This window comes from Hemitrygon akajei, chromosome 7, assembly GCF_048418815.1.
Source record: "Hemitrygon akajei chromosome 7, sHemAka1.3, whole genome shotgun sequence".
NCBI lineage: Eukaryota > Metazoa > Chordata > Chondrichthyes > Myliobatiformes > Dasyatidae > Hemitrygon > Hemitrygon akajei.
The window spans coordinates 83,422,487-83,445,737 of record NC_133130.1 but is presented as its reverse complement, the minus strand read 5'-3'; the positions used below and the strand labels follow the sequence as shown (position 1 = coordinate 83,445,737).

The 23,251-nt window shown below is 41.7% G+C and overlaps 1 protein-coding gene across 1 annotated transcript in view; it reads right to left on the bottom strand.

The window, feature by feature from the left end:
- The window catches only part of hao1 (hydroxyacid oxidase (glycolate oxidase) 1), a 50,828-nt gene extending 33,969 nt beyond the window's left edge, over positions 1-16,859 (bottom strand). Inside the window, exons 1-2 of the mRNA XM_073051324.1 lie at positions 16,650-16,859; positions 12,214-12,365 (exon numbers count right to left, since the gene is read on the bottom strand). Coding sequence (XP_072907425.1) covers positions 12,214-12,365; positions 16,650-16,786 — 289 coding nt within the window. The 5' untranslated portion in view covers positions 16,787-16,859. The remainder of the gene's footprint in view (positions 1-12,213; positions 12,366-16,649) is intronic.
- Between the last annotated feature and the right edge of the window lie 6,392 nt (positions 16,860-23,251).

Below are 23,251 nucleotides of genomic sequence, written 5' to 3'. Positions count from 1 at the left end.
TTGTTTGATAAGCTCATTTTCAGCCACATTAATACATTTATGTCAGGTCATCACTGTTAAAAACATCAAGGGATAATTTATAAAGGGAATAAAATGCGAAATGACAACTTGCATATTATTCCTCGGCCCGATTGCCGACGGCTCATGGGATCTCTCTCTCTCACTGGCTATCCATCCCATAGGATGATGATGGTTCCTCAGAATGGATTTTAGGTGAGTTGGGGGTTGCACAAGTCCAGACCCACCCTCTCTGCATCCCCTCCCGGATCCAGCGGCATGGTGGGGTCCAAGACAGCTGGGGGAAGTTCTGTTGCAGTGAACGGCCAGACCAAGCGTTGATGCAAGGGATGCCCTTCCCGCGCTTCACGGCACGTGTTTGCTAGATGGCCGTTGACCCTACAAAAGGGTCCATCCGCCCTTTGACAGGTCTTGTTTTTCGTCCTGCAGGTTGTCCAGCCCCCCTCCTCACCAGGCAAGCCTGGTGGGGGAGCCAGTTTAGTCGCCGCCCACCTGACCATGCGACAGGTTACGTGGTACCAGTGGCACTCAGATGAGTGACCTGACAGCATGGAATTCTTCACAGTTAGAGTCAGGGAGCTATGCAGTATGGAAACAGGCCCTTAGGTTCAACTCGTCCATGTTATCCAAGATAGCGCATTTGCCCTTATCCCTCTAAGCCTTTTTACATGCCTAAATGCCTCTTCAATACTCCAGTTGTACCCGTCTCTACAGTTCCCGCTGGAAGCTCATTCCCTATTCTCACCACCCTCTATGTGAAAACATCTCCACTCAGGTTCCTCTTAAATCTTTTCCCCCTCAACTTAAACCCATATCTGCTTCCCTAGGAGAGAAAAGACTGCGGCCATTCACCTTATCCATGGTCCTCATGATGCCATCTACCTCTGTAAGGTTACCCCCTCTCCTTGGCAAATATTCAAAGCGTAACCACAGCAAAGCTATTTCAAGCATGTTTTGAATCTGATTTCATAATCCCATCCAAAGCTTAAATCTTGCCATCAGCTCTATTTTATCAAATACCCTTGGTATTTCACCCTCTCTGTTAAATTGGTGGGTAGCCCAACAACGATTCCATACTGTGTGCATCTTTTAAAACCTAAAGGCTGATTTCACTGGGCCCTTTGCTCAGAATTACTGTTGTATGAATCTGGTTTTGAGGACCAATTATTTGGTCAAGGTGTGGACAGTACAGTATTTACTGACTAGAACAACAACCATTTTTGTGAAATCAAATCGAAACATTTGAACCATAACTATCTGAGTGAACTAGTCTCTACTCAAAAGAGTAGGAGCCCAGGGCAAATGTCTACAAATACCCCATCAGACTATTCTCAAATCACTGATCAGCAGTAAGCTGTATTACGAATGGAACTTTAAAACAGCTAATTTTTAAATTTAGCTATAGCACATTTATCAGTGACTCAAACAACCTATAAACAAGTAAACAAGAACAAGCCTTTCAAAACAAATATTAATTTATTGAGAATGTGGACTGTACTGCCTGAACAGGCAAAGGTAACAGTGAATAATAGTCACTAGAAGGGATATACTTGAAGAAATCAGGTGTGCAGAAAATGAGTCTGTACAGGCACAAACAGTATCCTCTGCTGAAAGATTATTTGAGCAGGCAGATTCAATTATACACATGAGATTCTGGATATCTTGAGCAACACACACAAAATGTCGGAGGAACTCAGCAGTCGATGCTTCAGGCTGTCTCAGCATGAAAGGTCGTCTATTTATTCACTTCCATAGATGCTGCCTGACTTGCTAAAATTCACTTGTACACAGTGCTCCACTGCCCCCTTGTGGTTAACTGTCCCACACTTTCCAACTATAACAGCAAGGGAGATTATTATTTTGGAGAACAGCCCGTAATGAATTATGAATTAAACTTAATAGATCGTATTTAACCACTAAATTACTAAAGGATATTTATTTTTGTGATTGAAAAGTGGCCAGGCATAGTCAGCCTCACAGGGTTACACACTTACAGCCAAGGTATCTGTATATTTTTCTAGGCAAAACTAAAACGAACATTGCATAACGACATACAGAGCTAATATTTTCTGATATAAATCTAGACTAACACTGCTGGTGCAGTCACAAGGTATGCTGCACTTTAGACATGCTGGCCTTGGAATAAAACATTTAACCGCAGGCCAACTTGTTCTCTCTGGAGGGTGTAAGACTCTACTGAATTATCTCCAATATTATTGTTAATATTTACCTGGGATCAATACACTGTTCTTCATGGGACCTTGTTGGGCCCAAAATAGCTGCTAATTTCCTGTAGTACAACTGTGATCACACTTGAGAAGAGCTTCATTGCCTGTCAAAACATCTTAGTCATTCCAGAGTGAAGGACGCCACAGCAATGTGAATTCTCCCTCTCTATGGCTCAGAAAGACTTAGAGTCATAGGAAAGTACAGAAACAGGCCCTTTGGCCCATCTAGTCTGTGCTGAACCATACTGGGTCCATAGCCCTCCATACCCCTACCACCCATGTACCTATCCAAACTTCTTTTAAACGTTGAAATTGAACTCGCATGTACCACTTGCACTGGCACCTTGCTCCATACTCTCACAATCCTCTGAGTGAAGGAGTTTCCCTTCATGTTCCTCTTAAACTTTTCACCTTTCACCCTTAACCCATGAGCTGTAGTTGTAATCCCACCCAACCTCAGTGTACCCTATCTATACCCCTCAAAATTTTGTATACCTCAATCAAATCTCCTCTCAATTTTCTACAATCCAAAAAATAAAGTCTTAACCTATTCAAACTTTCCTTATAACTCCAGTCCTCCAGACCCGGCAACATCCTTGTAAATTTATAGGAAGGAGCACAGTCGACGTTTCGGGCCGAGACCTTTCACCCAAAACGTCGACTGTGCTTCTCTCTATAGATGCTGCCTGGCCTGCTGCGTTCCACTAGCATTTTGTGTGTTTTGCTTGAATTTCCAGCATCTGCTGATTTCCTCGTGTTTGCCCTTGTAATTTCCTCTGTTACCATAAAGGGTTAACACCCTGCAGCCACAGGTAAGTATGTCATTTGTCTCAGTTAGTCTGACTGAAGGCAGGTTCCCAAAGAGTGCAGGACTCCATTACAGAGCAGCCCTTACCACGGGTGCAGTGCATACACCTGTCTGGACACGCCCCCCCCCCCCCCCCCCGCTGACTGCTCCTGTGGCTCCTCCCACAGACCGTGGCTCCTCAGTCTCCATGGGTGCAGTGCTAGCTGGAGCGCACCCGGCACACCTTTAAGAAAAAAGCCAAACTAAACAGTCTGAGGCCCTGAATGGTGGTGAGGGAGGAAGTGCAAGGGCAAGTGTAGCACTTGTTCCACTTACAAGGATCTCCCTCCTGGCACTTACCCCACGCCTTTTAATTCCATGTCCCATTCCCAATCCCAGACAGCGTGTATCCCTTTTGACAATCAACTTTCCAGTTCCTAGCTTCATCCCTCCCCCTCCTGTTTTCTCCTATCATTTTGGATCTCCCCCTCTCCCTTTCAAATCTCTTACTATCTTTTCTTTCAGTTAGTCCTGACGAAGGATCTCGACCCGAAACGTCGGCTGTACTTCTTCCTATAGATGCTGCATTCCACCAGCATTTTATGTGTGTTGCTTAGATTTATACTATGAATGGCAATGCACGAGGACGTGTTATGGAACATAGTGAAACAGGAGCACAAGTGCGTAGTTCACTGCAAGTGGTCTCAGCAGTTGATAGGATGGTGTAAAAGTTATTTTGCCTGCTGGCCTTCATCAGTCTTGGCAATGAGTATAGGATTTGGGAAAATCTGTGTAGTTATATAAGTGGTTGGCACTTGGAATACCGTGTACACTTTTGATCACCCTGTTATAGAAAAGACAGGGTTAAACTGGAAAGAATGCAGAAAAGATTTAGAATGACCAGAAGGCCTGAGTTATAGGGAGAGGTTGGCCAGGCTGGGTCTTTATTCCTTGGAACGTAGGAAAATGAGAGGAATGGGAGAATAGAAATGTTCAAAATTATGAGAGACAGAGATAAGGTGAACAATAACAGTCTTTTCACCTTGGTAGGAAAGTCCAAATCTAGGGGGCATAGACTTGAGGCAAGACAGGAAAGAGTTAAAAGGGACCTGAGGGGAAAATTATAGAACGAGCTGCCAAACAAACTTGTTGAGACAGCTAGAAAGCTATCATTTAAGAAGTTCATGGATAGGTGCACCACAGCTAGAATGGATTCCTGGGGCCGAATGGAACATACCTGTGCTGAATTGCTCTGAGACTCTATGACTCTGTTGGTGTTTGGCAGTGGCCTGTACGTTGCAGGGTCAGTATGGCTGCCCTTTTTATTGTGCTCATTCTGTGGTGTACCAGCCTCCAGATGTTTTTCATAGATTTCCTACAAATTTCCTCTTTAGGACCATCGGATCTCAGATATAACATCCTTCAAATCAAACCCACTCAGCTCAAAATCAATTGCCTTGCTGGATATACTACCAAAGAGGAAGTCAAATCAGTATTATTGTTGCATTAAAAAAAACACTTCTGAACAATATTCCTTTGGGATTTTAATTACTTTACCTTTAATTTTCCAGCCAATTTAAGACTTTCAAGGTTTAACTCCCTGGTGCACTATTTTGCTGACACAATACTGCATGAATGTTTTATTATCATGCTTAACATTTTGTGTGTGTTCATCCCTCAGGCCCTCTTTGTACTTCCAACACTTTAATCTGTTTTACCAATTTCCTCCCTAGGGTTCTCTCTATTCCCCTGCAGAGATAATGTGATTTGTTTTTCATTTTTTATATTTCCCATTTCAAATGACCAATGCATATACTGTAAAGAGAGCTTGCACTGGGACAGAATTCACTGTGGAAATAACGATGTGGCTAATAATGTTCAGCCTTATTCAACCACCAAGCTGACAGCATTTTAAGGAACTACAGATGCGACATTTTAGAAATAGTCTGAGGTTAGGTGCTTCTTGGTAAAACAGGCTAAGGTGGTTCCTCGCAGGAGGTGGCAAATTCTTGAAAGGCTAGATCATTGACGAGAAAGTAGTTAAACTTTTGAAAGATTACGGAATGGAGGGCAATGGCAAACCGGCACAGAAGCGGAGTTGAGGCCTAAGGTAGAGCAGCTATGATCATAATGAATGGTAAGACTGGCTTCAAGGGTCGAGTTGTCCACTCTTGTCCCCTATTTTGTATTGTTCGTAAGTTCACATACTGCCATTCATATCAGTTCACAGAGCAAACCCATGATCCCACTGAAAACTTAACAAGGAAACCAAAAAGGTAGATGAGGGCAGGACATTGGTGGTGGTCTATTTGGACTTTAGCAAGGCCTTCGAGAAAGTCCCACATGGTAGGCTGGTCTGGAAGGTTAGGTCCCATGGAACCCAGGGAGAACTAGTTAGAAGTATTCAAAATTGGTTTGAAGATAGGGTGCAGAAGGTAGTAGTTGAAGATTGTTTCTCAGAATGGAGGCTGATAACTACTGGTGTACCACAGTTGTCAGTGTTGGGACCCTTCTTAGCTATCATTGACATAAAATGCATGAAGCTTGATCAGTAAGTTTGACGATGACAAAATTAGGAAGTGTTGTTGACAATGAAGAAGATTATTGCAGCTTACTGGGTTTCTTGATTAGTTATGGAAGTGGACCATGGAGTGGCAAATGGATTTCAATACAGATAAATGTGAGGTGATGCACTTTGTAAAGTCAAACCAATGAAGTACTTATGCAATCAACTGTAGGGCAATAGGGAGTATAATAGAACAGGGTGTCTAGGAGTACATGTGCATAGTTTATTGGAATCAATGTCACAGATAGACAAAATGGTGAAAAAGGCATTTGGTATGCTGGGCTTCATCTGTCAGAGTTGGGAGTTGGGACATCACGTTGCAGTTGCAACACAAGTCACTGGGGAGGCCACACTTGGAATACAATGTACAGAAAGGAAGGTGTTAAACTCGAAAGAGTGTGGAAAAGATTCACAACTATGTTACCAGGACTGTAAGGCCTCAGTTATATGGAGAGGTTGGCTAGGCTAGGTCTTCATTCCATGGAGCAGAGGAGAATGAGGGGCAACCATATTGAAATACTTAAAATTTTGAGAGGTATGAATATGATGAATGGTAACAATCTTTTCACCAGGATAGGTGAGTCCAAAACTAGGAGTCATTGGTTTAGGGTGTCATCGTGGTTCAGATATGGCCCAAGTGCAGAGTGAGAGACACCGAAGCAGGTCGATAGTTCACTGACTTTAATACAAACAGTGTTAAAGGGAAAATAAAACAATAAACGCTAGGTCAAAACAGGGCTGTTAACTAAAACCCTCAAAGGATAATGAAGCCTACTCTGTGGCTGAAAAGAACATCTAAACATTAAATGAATACCACTGGTCTTCAGAGTCAGTTGATTTGGAAGTCCAATAACTCAGGCAAGGCCAAATACATACAACAGCAGAGCATTGCTATGCTCTGTCCAAGTCTCGACAAGCACTACGACGACAAGAATGGAGTTAAATACTATCACGATTAAATAATAATTACCTCACATGTGCAAATTCACAAGCACAATTGTCATATCTACTGCGCTGCCGAATCCGTGGTCGTGACATTGGGTGAGTCAGGAAAGATTTAAAAGTGACCTGAGGGGCAACGTTTTCATGCAGAGGTTGATGACTAAATGGAACAATATGCCAGAGGAAGTGGTTGAGGCAGGTACAATAGTGCCATTTAAGAAGCACTTAAATAGCATGTGGAGTTACAGGGCTTAATAAGATCATAGGAGTAGAATTAAGCCATGTGGCCCATCTAGTCTGCTCTGCCATTTCATCATAGCTGATCAATTTTTCCTCTCAGCCCCAATCTCCTGCCTTCTCCTTGTATCGCTTCATGCCCTGACCACTGAAGAATCTACCCACCTTTGCCTTAAATATTCATAAAGACTTAGCTTCCACAGATGCCTGTGGCAACAAATTCCACAGATTCACCACTCTCTAGCTAAAGAAATTCCTCCTCATCTCTATTCCACAAGGATGCCCCTCTATTCTGAGGCTGTGTCCTCATGTCTTAGGCTCTCCCACCATAAGACACATACTTTCCATATCCACCCTGTCAAGGCCTTTCACCATTCGATAGGTTTCCATGAGGTTACATCTCATTCTTCTAAATTCCAGTGAATACAGGCCCAGAGCCATCAAACACTCTTCATATGACTAACTGTGCAAACCTGGAATCATTTTCCTGAATCTCCTTTGAACCCTCTCCATTATTCGGTGTATCCTTACTAAGAGGCCCAAAACTGTTCACAATACTCTAAGTGAGGTCTCACCAGTGTTTTATAAATTCTGCACATTATATCCTTGCTTTTATATTCTCGTCCTCTTGAAATAAACGTCATCACAGACTCAACCTGCAAATAAACCTTTAGGGAATCCTGTACAAGAACTCCCAAGGTCCTTTGCACCTCAGTTTTTTTTTTTGCGTTTTCTCTCTACTTAAAAAATAGTCAACCTTTAATATCTTCTACCAAATTCCATGACCATGCACTTCCCAACACTATATGTCATCTGCCCCTTATTTGCCCATTCTCCTAATCTGTCTAGGTCCTTCTGTAGCCTCTCTCCTTCCTCAAAACTACCTGCCCCTCCAGCTATCTTCATATCATCTGCAAACTTGATAACAAAGCCATCAATCCCATCATCCAAATCATTGGCATATAATGTAAAAAGAATCAGTTCCAACACAGACCCCTGTGGAACACTGCTAGTCACTGGCAGCCCCCCAGAAAAGACTCCCTTTATTCCTACTCTTTGCCTCCTGCCAATCAGCCACTGCTCTATCCGTGCTAGAGTCTTCCCTGTAATACCATGGGCTCATAGCTTGTTAAAGGCCTTCTGAAAGTCCAAATATACAACATCAACCAATTCTCCTGTGTCTATACTGCTTGTTATTTCTTCAAAGAATTCCAAAAAATTGTCAGGCAAGATTTTCCCTTGAGGAAACCATGCTGACGATGGCCTATTTTATCATGTGCTTCCAAGTACCCCAAAACCTCATCCTTAACAATTGACTCCAACACCTTCCCAACCACTGAGGTCAGGCTAACATGCCTATAATTTCCTTTCTTCTGCCCCTCTCCCTTCTTAAAGACTGGAGTGACATTTGCAATTTCCCAGTCCTCTGGAACCATTCCAGGCTCCAGTGATTCTTGAAAGATCACTACTAATGCTTCCACAATCTCTTCAGCCATCTCTTTCAGAACCCTGCGGTGTGCACCATCTGGTCCATGTGAGCTATCTCCCTTCAGACCTTTCAGTTTCCCAAGAACCTTCTGTCCAATTAAGGTAAATTCACACACTTCATGACCCGTGACACCCAGAAATTCCACCATACAGCTAGTGTCTTCCACAGTGAAGACTAATGCAAAATACTTAATCAGTTCATCCACTATTTCCTTGTCTCCCATTATTACCTCTCCAGCATCATTTTCCAGCATTTCAATACCCACTCTTGCCTCTCTTTTACTCTTTGAATCTGAAGAAATTTTTGGTATCCTCTTTAATATTAGCTCCCTTACTTCTGTATTCTATCTTTTCCTTCTAAATGACTTTTTAATTGCCTTATGTTTGTTTTTAAAAGTTTTCCAGTCCTCTAACTTACCATTAATTTTTGCTCTATTATATGCCCTCTTTGGCTTTTATGTGGCTTTGACTTCTCTTGTTAGCCACAGTTGTGTCATCTTGTCTTTATAATACTTCTTCCTCTTTGGGATTTATATATCCTGTGCCTTCCGAATTGCTTCCAGAAATTCCAGCCATTGCTGCTCTGCCATCATCCCTGCCAGTGTTCTTTTCCAATCAGATCTGGCTAATTCTTCTCTCACACCTCTGTAATCCCCTTTACTCCACTGTAGTACTGATATATCTGACTTCAGCTTCCCCTTCTCAAAATTCAGGGTAAACTTGATCATATTTTGATCATTTGGTTCTACAGGTTCTTTCACCTTATGCTCTCAAATCAATTCCAGATCATTGCACAACACCCAATCTAGAATAGCTGATCCCCTAGTTGGCTCAACCAAGAGTTGCTCTAAAAAGCCACCTCATAGGCATTCTAGAAATTCTCCCTCCTGTTATCCAGCGCTAACCTGATTTTCCCAATCTACCTGCATAATGAAATCTCCCATGACTATTGTAACATTGCCCTTTAGTCATACATTTTCAATCTCCCAGTCTAATCTGTAGACCACGTCCTCATTACAGTCTGGCAGTATGTATTAACACCCATTGGGGTCTTTTAACTCTTGCAGCTCCTCAGATCTATTCACAATGATTCAACACCTTCCAACCCAATGAGGGGTGATTGATAAGTTCGTGGCCTAAGGTAGAAGGAGTCAGTTTTAGAAAACCTAGCATATTTATTTTCAACAAAGTCCCCTCCTACATTTACACACTTAGTCCAGCAGTCATGGAGCATACGGATCCTGGACCTCCAGAAAGTGTCCACAGCATGGGTGATTGATAAATTTTGTGGCCTGAGATAGAAGGAGATGAGTTACACAGCTCTCGTTACATGCACATGCAGGTCAACTCTTTGAGTGGTTATGCAGAAAGTTTGAAGTTAATAACTCATCTCCTTCTACCTTAGGCCATGAACTTATCAATCACCTCTGTTGAGTTATTAACTTCAAACCTTCTGCATAATCATTCAAAGAGTTGACCTGCATGTGCATGTAACGAGAGCTGTATAACTCATCTCCTTCTACCTTAGGCTACAAATTTATCATTCACCCATCTGTGGACACTTTCTGGAGGTCCAAGATCCGTATGCTCCATGACTGCTGGACTAAGTGTGTAAATGTAGGAGGGGACTTTGTTGAAAAATAAATGTGCTAGGTTTTCTAAAATTGACTCCTTCTACCTTAGGCCACGAACTTATCAATCACCCCTCGTTCTAATGATATGATTTGACTATTTAACAACAGAGCTATGGCATCCCCTCTGCCTTCCTGCCAGTCCTTTCAATACAATATGTATCCTTGGACAATAAGCACCCAGCTACAATCTTCTTTCAGCCATGATTCAGTGATGCCTACAACATCATACCTGCCAATGTATAACTGTGCTACAAGTTCATCTACCTATTCAGTACACTGCATGCATTCAAATATAACACTTTCAGTACTGTACTCATCCTTTTTGATTTTGTCCACCTTTTAAGTTGCAACTCATCCTGTTGACTGCAATTTTGCCCTCTCATCAACCTCTCCTTGCTAGGAGTCTCACTGCACATTGCCTCTGTTTGTAAACCAACTGCTGTACCTCATTTTCAGCACTAACACTCCAAATCCCATCCCTCAGCCAAGTTAGCTTAAACCCACCTGAACAACTCTCGCCAACCTGCCCTTAAGAATATTGGACCCCCTCAGGTTCAAGTGTAACCCATCCCTTTATTACAGGTCATACCTTCCCCAGAAGAGATCCCAATGATCCCAGGCTTTGCAACCTGGGCCAAAGGCAGGAAATTGGAACTATCTGGGTGGGAACCATAGTCAGCATGGACTTAATGGAGTGAATGTCCTGCATCTGTACTATTTTTCTCTCTCTCTACATTTCTAAAATGTTTTTTTATACAGATAATACAGAGAAATGAACACAGCTTACTACTGTAGAACAGAACCGTGGTGAGAAGGAAGATTACAAATGTTATACTTGATCTGGTCTCATTTTGTGACAGTTGTTAATTCGTGGAAGTCTTACAATTACCCATTGACATCCTCATCTTTAATGGAGTGACGCAAATGCAGATATATGGTCTCAACCCAAAATGCCAACAATTCCTTTTCCCTCCACAGATGCTACTTGTCATGCAGAGTTCCTCCAGCAGTTTCTGTTCTATTACAGTTTGTTGTTAGCAAAATACCCAGAGATCATCTCAATTTCTATAGGGGTTCCCAACGTGGGGTTCACGGACCACTTTGTTAATTGTAAGGCTCCACAGCATTAAAAAAAATGTTGGGAACCTCTGCTCTGCAGCATCTCTGAAATCGGTGTGAACACGATGAATATCTTCTCGTTGAATGATTCTTAGCTGAGTAATACCTGAATCAGAAAGTGCCAGGAAAAAGTTTGAAGTCAAGCCAAGTATAAAAAACAAACTAAAGGGTGCTGGGGGCTGAATTTATCAGAGAAATCTGTAGGACAGAAAAAAAGTTGACATATAATTTACAAACGTAGTTCTCCAATATTACTTTTGACCATATGGTATAAGAAATCATGCTAATATGAGTTAATTTTCATTGTCAGTGAGATATTAGTGGTAATGAAGTCTTACTGAGGTGTTTATAGTCAAGACCAGAACCATCTCTAGTCTATTTTCGGCTGTTAGATAATTCTTTCCTGATACCCTGCCTCATCCTTACTACTTTCCCCTTCTACATCTGGTTTTCTGTTGAGGTTCGACTCCTAGGCAGAATTGCAAGTCTCTGCTTCATATGCAGCATTACTTTGGCGGAAGTTAATGCCACCAGATTTTACCTATAGATTTCATGATAGGTGAAATCCCTAGAATTTTAACTCATGAAATCTGACATGGGAGGCTATAGCCTCCAATTATGACTGACACAAAAGTATTCCCTTAAGGATAACACAAAGTATTACAGACACCAAGTGTTAACACAAACCTTGTACTGTGAGGTAGGTGTCTACTGTGGGCACCATGTGTTGGAAATTGTGCTCATTTTAAGGAATAACTTTTTCTCAAGGTTCTGCTCAGTCATCTGCATATTATCAAAGAAATATCATTTGCCTTGAGTCAAGAATGTTGAGCAATGTTAATGATTTTTTTAATACCGTTGCAAAAGAAAATGGATAAATTCTTAAAGGACTGCTCAACGGCCCACAACTAGACATGTTTGGTGTAAACTCACCAAGGAATTTTAATTTGTGTGCTTGAAGTTGCTAGATCTTCCAAGCTAGTTTGCTCACTTCCAAGTGAATTGTACTTCACTGGATCTTTGAAGAAACTTCAAGTAACTAACTTCAAATATTTCAATCGGATAATTGAAAATGAAGGAGAGATTTGGTTAATGTGGTAAGTAGGGATGAAAATGAAAATTAATGTATTGGTAGCAACATCAACCACCTTTCACTATTTTGAATATTAATGTATTGGCAACAATATCAGTTACCTTTCACTGTTGCCACTTCTCCTTCTGGATGGGCCATCCGTTGCATAGCTGTAGCAGAAACACAAATTGGCATGCTAATTCTCTGCCCCAAGATAGTTGCTGATAAGTCCACGCTTGACACATCCCTAAGAACACGTGGGCAGATTTGCCATCTAAAAAGAACAGACAGGTGAGTTAGAAATAGTCTCTGCTCTCCAATGTCCTTCCCAGCAGCACCAGGGGTTGAGAAGAAGCCACCCAAATCCAAATGCACAGGATAAAGCTGTCAATGAGTAATAGTATCAACATTGAGAGATTGTCTTGTGGGAACAGATAGAATGTAAAAACTAAAAGATAAGGAACGTTGTCTTTGCTAATATAGAGTGTAATAACCTTTTTAAGCCTTGACCTTTTACCTAATTTTGGTTTGATTCAAGCCTGCCTTATCAGGCTTTTGCACACAGTTGGGTCTGTGTTTTAACTCTTCTTTTATGACAGTGTGGAAATGTACCAGTAAGGACGATTGCTGCAGAGCATGCGTGTAACTGTTATAGGGACATGGGCAGACAAAGCTATAGAGTCAAGCTTAGAAGCTCAGTTTGGAAATTTTAGTGAGACCCTTTTCCTCTCTGTCCCTTTCTTGACAAATGGGGAGCTCTGCACTTCTTCCAGGTGTAAACCTCTGGGTGGTGAAGTTCTCCAACATTCATGACACTGCCACAACACGAAAGTCTGTAGACTATATCAATATCACCTGTCTGAAATCATGCAAGAAGTAGAAACATGTGTTTGCTGAACATTCTGGTGATCCTAAGGATCAGGTTGTAACGCTTTTATGCACAGATGATTTAATTCTAACGGTTTTTGATATAAATATTCATAGGGTAATACAAATGTGTAATGATTAATACTTCTAATTACTAGTCAAATAATAGGTGTAATAATTAATAATAATGATGATAAATAGTGTAAAATAATGACTGCTTGCTGTGTGATGAAGACAGAGGAACAACTGGTTTGCAAACATGATTTCCTAAGGATCACTGACCAGCAGACTGTTCATGCAACCAATTTACTTCCTGTAAACAAATGCAGTTACAGTAGCTCTGCTTCTGGTGTCTTAATGTTTACATATTTGCATTCAATGACCCCTTGGACAAAAGGGAAGTCAGCCACTTCAGTGAACCCTTAATTGCTTTCTCTCTGTTAATGATGCCGCTGCTGGTCCAACTGGTAATGTTGATGCTGGGAAAAAGGAGTTACTAACTTCTGCTAACAGTGGAGTGAAGCGAGTGAGCACTTGAATAAAGATCAGTGAAGTTAAACACATCTAAACTGCAGCAAACATCTGGTAGAATCTATAAACCAATATAAGGATGAGATGAGTATCTGCAGACGCATTAACGTAACAGAATACAAAGTGTTTCCTGAGCGCTGCAAGCTTATGGACTTCGGTTGATAGATTCCATGGGCCGTTAGAAAGAGTAAACAGTCACAGGCAGGCAGAGTAATGAACCCTGCTCTCCACTGCAGCTCCTGAATCAGAAGGTAATCACAAACACTCTCAGCAGCATTGGTCCCTAAGAATTAGGCCATTTGTCCATTGAGTCTGCTCCACCATTCCATTGTGTCTTGCAATCCTGTCTGTGACAATGTATTCCACAGATTCTCTACCCTCTAGCTAAAGAAATTCCTCCTCATCTCCATTCTAAATGAACGTCCCTCTGTTCTGAGATGTTGCCCTCTGGTTCTAGACTGCACCACTATAGGGAACATCCACTCTATTTAGGCCTTCTATATTCGTTAGGTTTCAATGAGATCCCCCCCCCCCCATTCTTCTAAACTCCAGTGAGTACAGGCCTAGAGTTATCAAATACTCCTAGTATGTTAACCCTTTCACTCCTGAGATAATCCTCACCAACCTCCTCTTGTTCCTGGAACAAGGGAAGTTAGAGTCACAGAGTTCTATAGCACTTCAGCCCAGTTCATCCGTGCTGACCAATAGTGTCTTTCTGTGCCAGTATCATGTGCCTGCAGTTGACCTGCACACCTCTAAACCTTTCCTGTTCATCAATCCATTCAAACATCTTTGAGACGTTGTCATTGCACCTGCTTCATTCAGATTCTCAGGCAGCTTATTCCACTTAGTCACCACCCTCCGTATTAATAACCTGCACCTCAGGCCCACTTTAAATCATTCCCCTCTATCTTATATTTAGGCTTTAATTATTTCTATTGTTATAATTTTAATTGTGCTTTTTCATCCAAGATTAGAAAAGTGAGCCACTGTGAATTAGTTTAAATGAAGCAATAATAAGTGATAAGGGATATTATTCGGGCAGTAATCAGTAATAACGGGAAAGGAGTAGAAATATGTCTTTGGTCACTAAGACTAAATGGGCTATCCTCGTGCTCTCCTTTTCCCCATCAATATTGGAGGTGGTGAATGAAACGGTTCTCTGGTGCTTGATGATGGCAATCAAACTTATTTCCAACTACAGAAGTTCTGCCAGAGTGACAGCATTCAGGATTCACTGGATTCCGTGCCAAGCAAGAAAACAAGATAACCACACAGAGCAGAGCAACATGAGAGGTGAAGTTGAGCCGTCAGGGCTGGCAGCAGCACAGCCATTGTAAAATTCAGAATCTGAGATGTGAAGCAGATTGAAACAATGGGAAGTGAAAAGAATATTGAGAAGGGAATAATTGTGATTCCGGAGCAAATTATGCTAGGCTCTACAAACTGCTCAGCAGATTGTCGTGAAGTTATTTATTTTCCTTTAAATACTCAATGTCCCAAGCAGCATGAGCTTCACAGTCAGGACCATTCCTTCATGAAGTGAAGTCCACAGACTGAGAGGGAAGAGATGGCCAAGGCTAGAGAGGTTTGGGATAAAGAATGGGGAGAGGGTGAGGCAATGGAAGTCAGACCAGGAAACAGTGAGGTCTGTTCAACAGGGGATAGGATGTGGTGTGGGTGGGCTTGGTTGGGGAATTAAGAGAAAAGTTAATAGTTATGGACTGTGTGATATGCTTGGTTATTTGGAAAAAGTGCGGGATCCCTGGTTGGGGGTGAAGGTGACGGTCAGGGTGTATTATTGATCAGGGAGAGGTCAGTCAGTGGTTTTGGAAAGGTATAATGGTGAGGCAGGTCAATCAAGTCTTGTTTGGAAGCATCATAGGTAGATGTTCTTTGGTATGGCAGATGGCATTGTGATTCCGAGGGAAAGACAATTAAATACTTAGATTAAGATGGAATGACTCAAGCTGGACTCCCAGTGTTAACCTGGGACTATTCAACTAGGAGACTTTTAAATCCCACATAAACAGACTTCATATGTGTGGACCACAGAAGTTTGAAGCAGTGGAAGTATCTGCCAGACACACTATACTCATCATCGGGCTCCCACTGCTGAAATCCAGATTCCTTTCTGTAACGAACCATCAGAGACTCAAATCCAAAGTAAAAATCAGACAGCTTGCGCGTTCGATGAAGTACCTGACCATTTTCATTGGAATGGGTTGATTGTTCACATGTACTGAGACAGAGTGAAAAGCAACTGTTTATACAGATCAGATCATTACACACTGCACTGAGGTAGTACAAGGGCAAACAGTAGCAATGAGCAATATAGTGCAGTAGCTGCAGAGAAAGTGCAGTGCAGGTAAATGAAAAAGTGCAAGTTCATAATAACATCAATAGTGAGGTCAAGAGTCCGAATTATTGCACCAGGGAACTATTTAGTAGCTTTATAACAGCAGGATAGAAGCCTGCTGGTACATACTCTCAGGCTTTTGTATCTGCTTTACTGAGGCGTTGGGAAGTATAGACGCAGTCCAAAGAGGGGAGGCTGCTTTCCGGGATGTCCTGAGCTGTGTCCACAACCATAACAAGCTATTATGCACCCAGATAGGATATTTCCATAGTGCATCGATAAAAATTGGTGAGGGTCGATGGGGAAATTGGAAATGAATCATGCAGCAGAACAAATCTGCAGCATTATACAGCAACCCAATGTCTGGGCCAAGATCTCTGTCCCACTCTCTCCTTGCAAGTTCAAACTACGCGAATCAAAATTGCATTCTAAGGTCAAAGCTGTAAACTGGTGCAAATCACCCAGGATCTGAATTTTCCCTCTCATCACCTTCACATAAAATTTCTCTATAGCCAATATGGTATAGCATTAAGCTACCTACAATAATGGCCTGTGCTCATTGTAAGAAAGCAGACAGAGTAATATCATTCATAAATAGCACTTCAACAAAAGCAGTAATGTTCATCCAATGAGCTTCCAAAAAATGATTTGCAGATTTACTGTTAGAATACAAAATACAAATGGTTCCTGATGTTTGCAGATTTAGAAAATTGTTATGGATTAACACAGCAACATTTTTCCAAATAGAGTGAAAAACTATCCTTTATAAATATGTTGTACATTCTCCTACTTCAAAATTACCTGGAGAAAGCAGCAGTATTGTCCTTTAAGGTCTGTTGGTCATCTGCTCCTGAAGAGTAATAATCATAGACTGCTTTGGGTAGGATATCTTTCGCTTGTTTTTCAAAATCATGAATGCACACTGGATTGCTGGACATTATTTCTACTTTGACTTGAGCAGAAGTCAAATGCAGTCAGTCAGTAATTGCACTTTGTTTATCCGTGCAGTTAACATTTAACTCTCAGAACAACAGCGGGATTCCTGTGGTAATCAATATACAAATGGGATTTATACATGGGAAGTTTAAAACCAGCAAAAATCCTGCATTCTGCCACATAGTGGACACTACAGAATAACACTATATTTCATCACATGCTGATGGACTTTATACACTCAGCAGCACGCTACAAATACACAGGATAATGGAGAAAAAGACTTTGGTATGGTTTGTGCCAGTATCTTTTTGCTAAGAATGGGCATTGGTTTGCTTTAGTGTTAAAACAACAAGAACTGAAGAAAAAAATAAACCCAGTCGTATATTTGGGAACATATGATTTTCTCTTTTTAACCAAAAGACAGCTGACCTGATTATTTTTTGATGACGTAAGTTGCCTTTTGATCAGAATGCTAGGGGTATTCCCATGTCTTTCTTTGAAGAGAGGCAGTGGACCTCACACGTCCATGAGCATCTTGTCCAGAAGGTTGTCAGTACCTTCCCTGCTCCTGGCCTTGGGAATGGGGACCATCATTCAATATCTGTTCCCACCGCATTCTAGGCTGCCATTTACATCGGTGATATCTTAAATACCTCTGCTGATCTTGGTTGCACAGATTTTAATATCTTAACTCAAGCTTGTAGGGAAAGGGAAGCCAAGAGAGGCTGTGGGGGGAAATTGATGAATATGTCAGTGACAACAGAGAGCAAGGCAGCTCCTGCATAAGTGTTAAATTGATTTTGCTACCTTATTCATTGGCGCCAGTTTGACCCAAAAGCAAATATGCCCCATGCTGGAGACGGTGCTGCACAAAGAAAACCAAAAGAGAAGCTACGCTAATTTGCTTCTGATTGGTATCATTGGGTTGGAACTTCCTTTGACTAACAATCCCACAGGTCATATGACTTTGAACTACAAACCCCATTTCCAGAAAAGTTGGGATATTTTCCAAGATACAGTAAAAACAAAATCTGTGATATGTTAATTCACGTGAACCTTTATTTAACTGACAAAAGTACAAAGAAAAGATTTTCAATAGTTTTACTGACCAACTTAATTGTGTTTTGTAAATATACACAAATTTAGAGTTTGATGGCTGCAACACACTCAACAAAAGTTGGGACGGTGTTAAAAGAAGATTGAAAAGTGCACAGAATATTCAAGTAACACCGGTTTGGAAGACTCCACATTAAGCAGGCTAATTGGTAGCAGGTGAGGTATCATGACTGGGTATAAAAGTAGCGTCCATCAAAGGCTCAGTCTTTGCAATCAAGGATGGGTCGTGGCTCACCCCTTTGTGCCAAAATTCATGAGAGAATTGTTAGTCAGTTCAAAAGGAACATTTCCCAACGCAAGATTGCAGAGAATTTCGGTCTTTCAACATCTACAGTACATAATATTGTGAAAAGATTCAGAGAATTCAGAGACATCTCAGTGCATAAAGGGCAAGGTTGGAAACCACTTTTGAATGCGCGTGATCTTCAAGCCCTCAGGCGGCACTGCCTAAGAAACCATCATGCTACTGTGACAATTATAGCTACCTGGGCTCAGGAGTACTTCGGAAAACCATTGTCACTTAACACAGTCCGTCGCTGCATCCAGAAATGCAACTTGAAACTGTATTACGCAAGGAGGAAGCCATACATCAACTCTATGCAGAAACGCTGGCGAGTTCTCTGGGCCCGAGCTCATCTCAGATGGACCGAAAGACTGTGGAACTGTGTGCTGTGGTCAGATGAGTCCACATTTCAGCTAGTTTTTTGAAAAAACGGGCGTCGAGTTCTCCGTGCCAAAGATGAAAACGACCATCCTGATTGTTATCAGCGAAAGGTACAAAAGCCAGCATCTGTGATGGTATGGGGGTGCATCAGTGCCCACGGCATGGGTGAGTTGCATGTATGAGAAGGTACCATTGACTCTGAGGCGTATATTAGGATTTTAGAGAAACATATGTTGCCATCAAGGCGACGTCTCTTCCCGGGACGTCCATGATTATTTCAGCAGGACAATGCCAGACCACATTCTGCATGGGCTACAACAGCGTGGCTTTGTAGACACAGAGTGTGTGTGCTTGACTGGCCTGCTGCCAGTCCAGATCTATCTCCTATTGAAAATGTATGGCGCATCATGAAGAGGAGAATCAGACAACAGAGACCATGGACTGTTGAGCAGCTGAAGTCTTATATCAAGCAAGAATGGACAAAATTTCCAATTGCAAATCTACTACAATTAGTATCCTCAGAAAAAATGATTAAAAAGTGTTATTAAAAGGAAAGGTGATGTAACACAATGGTAAACTTGCCTCTGTCCCAACTTTTGTTGAGTGTGTTGCAGCCATCAAATTCTAAATTTGTGTATATTTACAAAATACAATTAAGTTGGTCAGTAAAACTATTGAAAATCTTTTCTTTGTACTTCTGTCAGTTAAATAAAGGTTCTTGTGAATTAACATATCACAGATTTTTGTTTTTATTTCATTTTGGAAAATATCCCAACTTTTCTGGAAATGGGGTTTGTACTTGGTTCCTCAGTCTACACTCATCCATGGGAGCCTGGTTATCAAGCAATCAGCGAGACATGGTTCCACATGGAATGGCTTTGGCAGCCAATGATGGCCTGCACCCTGGATCACCTGCTACCTCTCAAATTGAATGCTGGTAATAGTTCTAATATTTAAATATCTTCAGAGATTATTAGAAAATATTGCAATTATTGAAAACGCATCTAAAAATATTTAAATACTTAAAACAATCACACTTGAATTCCGTTCTGTGAAAAGCTATTCCTCTCTCAATTTTGATGGTACTGTAGTACTTACATCTGGTCTAACCTGACACAGTCCAAGTAAGCAGGTGTCCCAGCTTGGGAGCTGAAAAACCTGTGGAGGTTTGCACCAGCCCACTGGACTTTGTTGGGGACAGTTAACTAGAATGGGAAACAGACCATGATATATTTTTAGACTTAAAATTTGTTATATTCTTGCCAAAATACAAGTGATTCAACAAGGAATACACGTTTGTCTGGAGGGTGGAGATCGCTGAATGGGGAACAGCTCTGGAATCATTGGGATGACAGTTCTAAATAAGTAAATTTCCAGTTTTTAGGCATGGGCGTTTGGTAGGTCACCGAAGACTCCTGCAAATTTCTTCAGATGTGTGGCAGAACATTCTGATAGGCTGCATGGCAGCCTAGTATGGAGGCTGCAGAGGGTGGTAGACTCAGGACAGCTCCATCATAAGCACAACCCTCCACACATCGCGGACATCTTCAAAAGGTGCTGCCTTAAGAATGCAGCATCCATCATTAAGGACACTCACTAACTGGGGACATGCCACCATCATGGTGGAGCTACAGAAGCCCAAAGACACACACTCAACATCTTAGGAACAGCTTCTTCTCCTCCACCATCAGGTTTCTGAACGGTCCATGAACCCTACCTCACTTGCATTATTTTAAAAAAATTTATTGTAACTTACAGTAATTTCTTTTTGTGTCTTGCACAGAACTGCTACCACAGAACATCGAATTTCATAACACATGTCAGTGATAAGAAACCAGATTCTGATTCTGAAGTTGAAGCGATCACTTAAATTGACTGCTTGTGAATAGCTCTGATATTCCATGTACTCAGGCATTGTTATAAACATTGCAATTAGTTTAAGAGTCTTTAAAATACATAAACATTTAAAACAGTCATGCAGACTTCAAATATTGAAATAGCTCTTACTGTTCTGTTAAGAAGTCATCTCTCACCATTGATTTGGTGGGACAATGGTTACAACAGGTCTAACCCAACAGTCTAAGTGGGCATAGTTCTCAGCCTGGAAGTCTGTACTGACCCATTAGACTCCATGTGATCTCCTGGGGCTAACAGGAGTGGGGGATTGTCATAAAGTTTTGTTTTTAAACTGAACATGTTATATTCTTGCCAAGATGTAAGAGTGATTCAACAAGGGTTGCATGTGTGTTTGGAGGGTGGGGATTGCTTAATGAGGAACAGCTCTGAGATCAATGGGATGCCAGTTCGAAATCACAGATTTCCCAGTTTTAAGGTGCGGTACAAGTAGTGGGCAACAAATCTGCATACAGAACGTAGGCTGGCTTGAGTGATGCTGTAGCAACAACCCCACCCTCAACCTCAGCAAGACTCCGATCGAAGGCAATGGTGAGCAGCAAGAAGCTTCTGGGTGTCAGCATCTCGGAGAATCTATTCTGAGCCCAAGACATGAATGCAATCACATACAAGGCACCCTAGTGGCTCTACCTAGTCAAGAGTTCGAACAAAGTTGGAACGTCACCAAAGACTCTTCCAAGTTTCTACAGATGGAGAGTGAACAGCATTCTGACTGATGTGGAGGCTCCAATGTACAGGATCACAAGAGGCTGCAGAGGGTTGTAAACTCAACCAGCTCCGTCATGGAAAAAACCCTCCCCACCATTGAGGGCATCTTCAAGGGGCGGTTCCTCAATAAGGTGACATCCATCTTGTTGACCTGCACCATCCAAGACATGACCTTTTCTCATTATTACTATCAGGAGAGAGGTATAGGAGCCTTAAGACCCATATTCAATGATCTAGGGGCAGCTTCTTCCCTTTCTGAAGATGAACCCATGAACACTACTTGATTATTCCCCATTTTTAGCACTCACTTTGTAACTTACTGCTATTTTATGTCTGTCTTCTACTGCTGCTGCAAAGCAACAAATCTCTCTTCACACAAGTCAGTGATAATGACCTGATTCTGATAAAAAGGGGAAAGGTAGATCGCATTTTATGATGTGCCTCATTATATCGAAAATGTTTAACATGCAATATATTCCCTGGTAGTAATATAAAGAATTGCAGCTACATTTCCCTTCTGAAGATGGAGGAGTAGAGTCTGGTGAGGGGAAGTCCCCCCCCCCCACGGACCCCTTGGTTAATGGTAGAGGTCCTTGGCACAGAAAAGTTTGGGAACCCCAGCTCTAAAGCAGCAAAAGGGTTAATTAAACCATTAGGGGGCGCACAAGTGACAACAGTTCTATGTAAATAAATATGTTAACACAACCTAATGTATGGACCAAATAACACTAAGAATTGTAAAGAATTTTGGACTGTGTTTATTCTGTTTATATATATTATCAATAAAGATTTTTTGGGAAAGAAAGTCTATTGGGTGTAAGGCATTTGGATTTACAACATTTTTCACAACACTTTGATGTCACTCTACATTCAAGGGCTGTGGAAATGCTGAGGCTGGTCTTATCCAGCATTCTGATAACTGCTTAGCATTAGATTTCAGGCTTCACATCTCTTTAAGCTGTTGTAGGAGTTTCCCGGGTATCCATTGTCCTGCAGTTGTTTCTGTTCTGTTGGCTCTCTGCACCAAACTGATTGGGGTATTACGTGGGTTTGCTCAATCTTCTCAAGTGACCATCCAAAATGTCTTCCTATATACGAGTACCTTCTTTAATTTTCCATCATTACTTCTTGCTTATAACTCCGCACCATACCTTTCCCATTACCTCCCCAAAACAACTGCACAGCACCGTTTACCCCTCTACAATAAACTATTTTTCCTATCCTTCCCTTTTCACAATCACACCAGTGACCCCTTCTCCGGTGATAGACCCTTTCCTACACCCATGGAATTGTTTTCTCCCTCCTACCTCACTCCCCGTCTGATTGATACCCTCCGGAATGGCACATCACAGATGAAATCTCTCTCTCACACACACTGCGATGAGTGTATGTGTTTGAAAAGTTGGAACATTTCCCCCTCCACCCCCAAGGGCATTCCAGGATGTCCTGAGCTGTGTCCACAACTCTGTGCAGTTGCCATAACAAGCTATTATGCACCCAGATAGGATATTCCATTGTGCATCGATAAAAATTGGTGAGGGTCGATAGGGAAGTTTGGTCATGGTCAATTGTTGGCCTGCTCTGCATAGTCCAGTGACTAGCTAACATGCTCTTATGTGAATAAAAGCTCCCTGACTCAGATCTGAGATGTCAGCGATGAAAAGCAGCAAACATACATTTTGTGAGAAGACTTCCTCCAACCACTGGAATTGGGACGACATTTTGATGGAAACATCGATCAGAAAACCATCAATGGTCAAAAACAATCAGGCTTAGAGATTACAGCTATCCTGGTGAAACGTGTGCTCAATGTGCAAAACTTGGGCAAAGATCTTTGGAGTAGTCTGTGGTAGAAGCCCAAGAGAAAAATAACATTCCCATGGAGAATCCTGGAAGGGGAGGGGGTGGGTAAGATGACATACCAGAGCCTGCTTGACACATTTGATATGCCTGTCAATTTGCATTTCCTGTGTGCAAGTCCTTGAATTCTAAATCCATTAAATGGTGCAATATGCAGAACTCAGCATCAAATGGCAAGATCATTCAGAAATAAGACAAGCAGAAG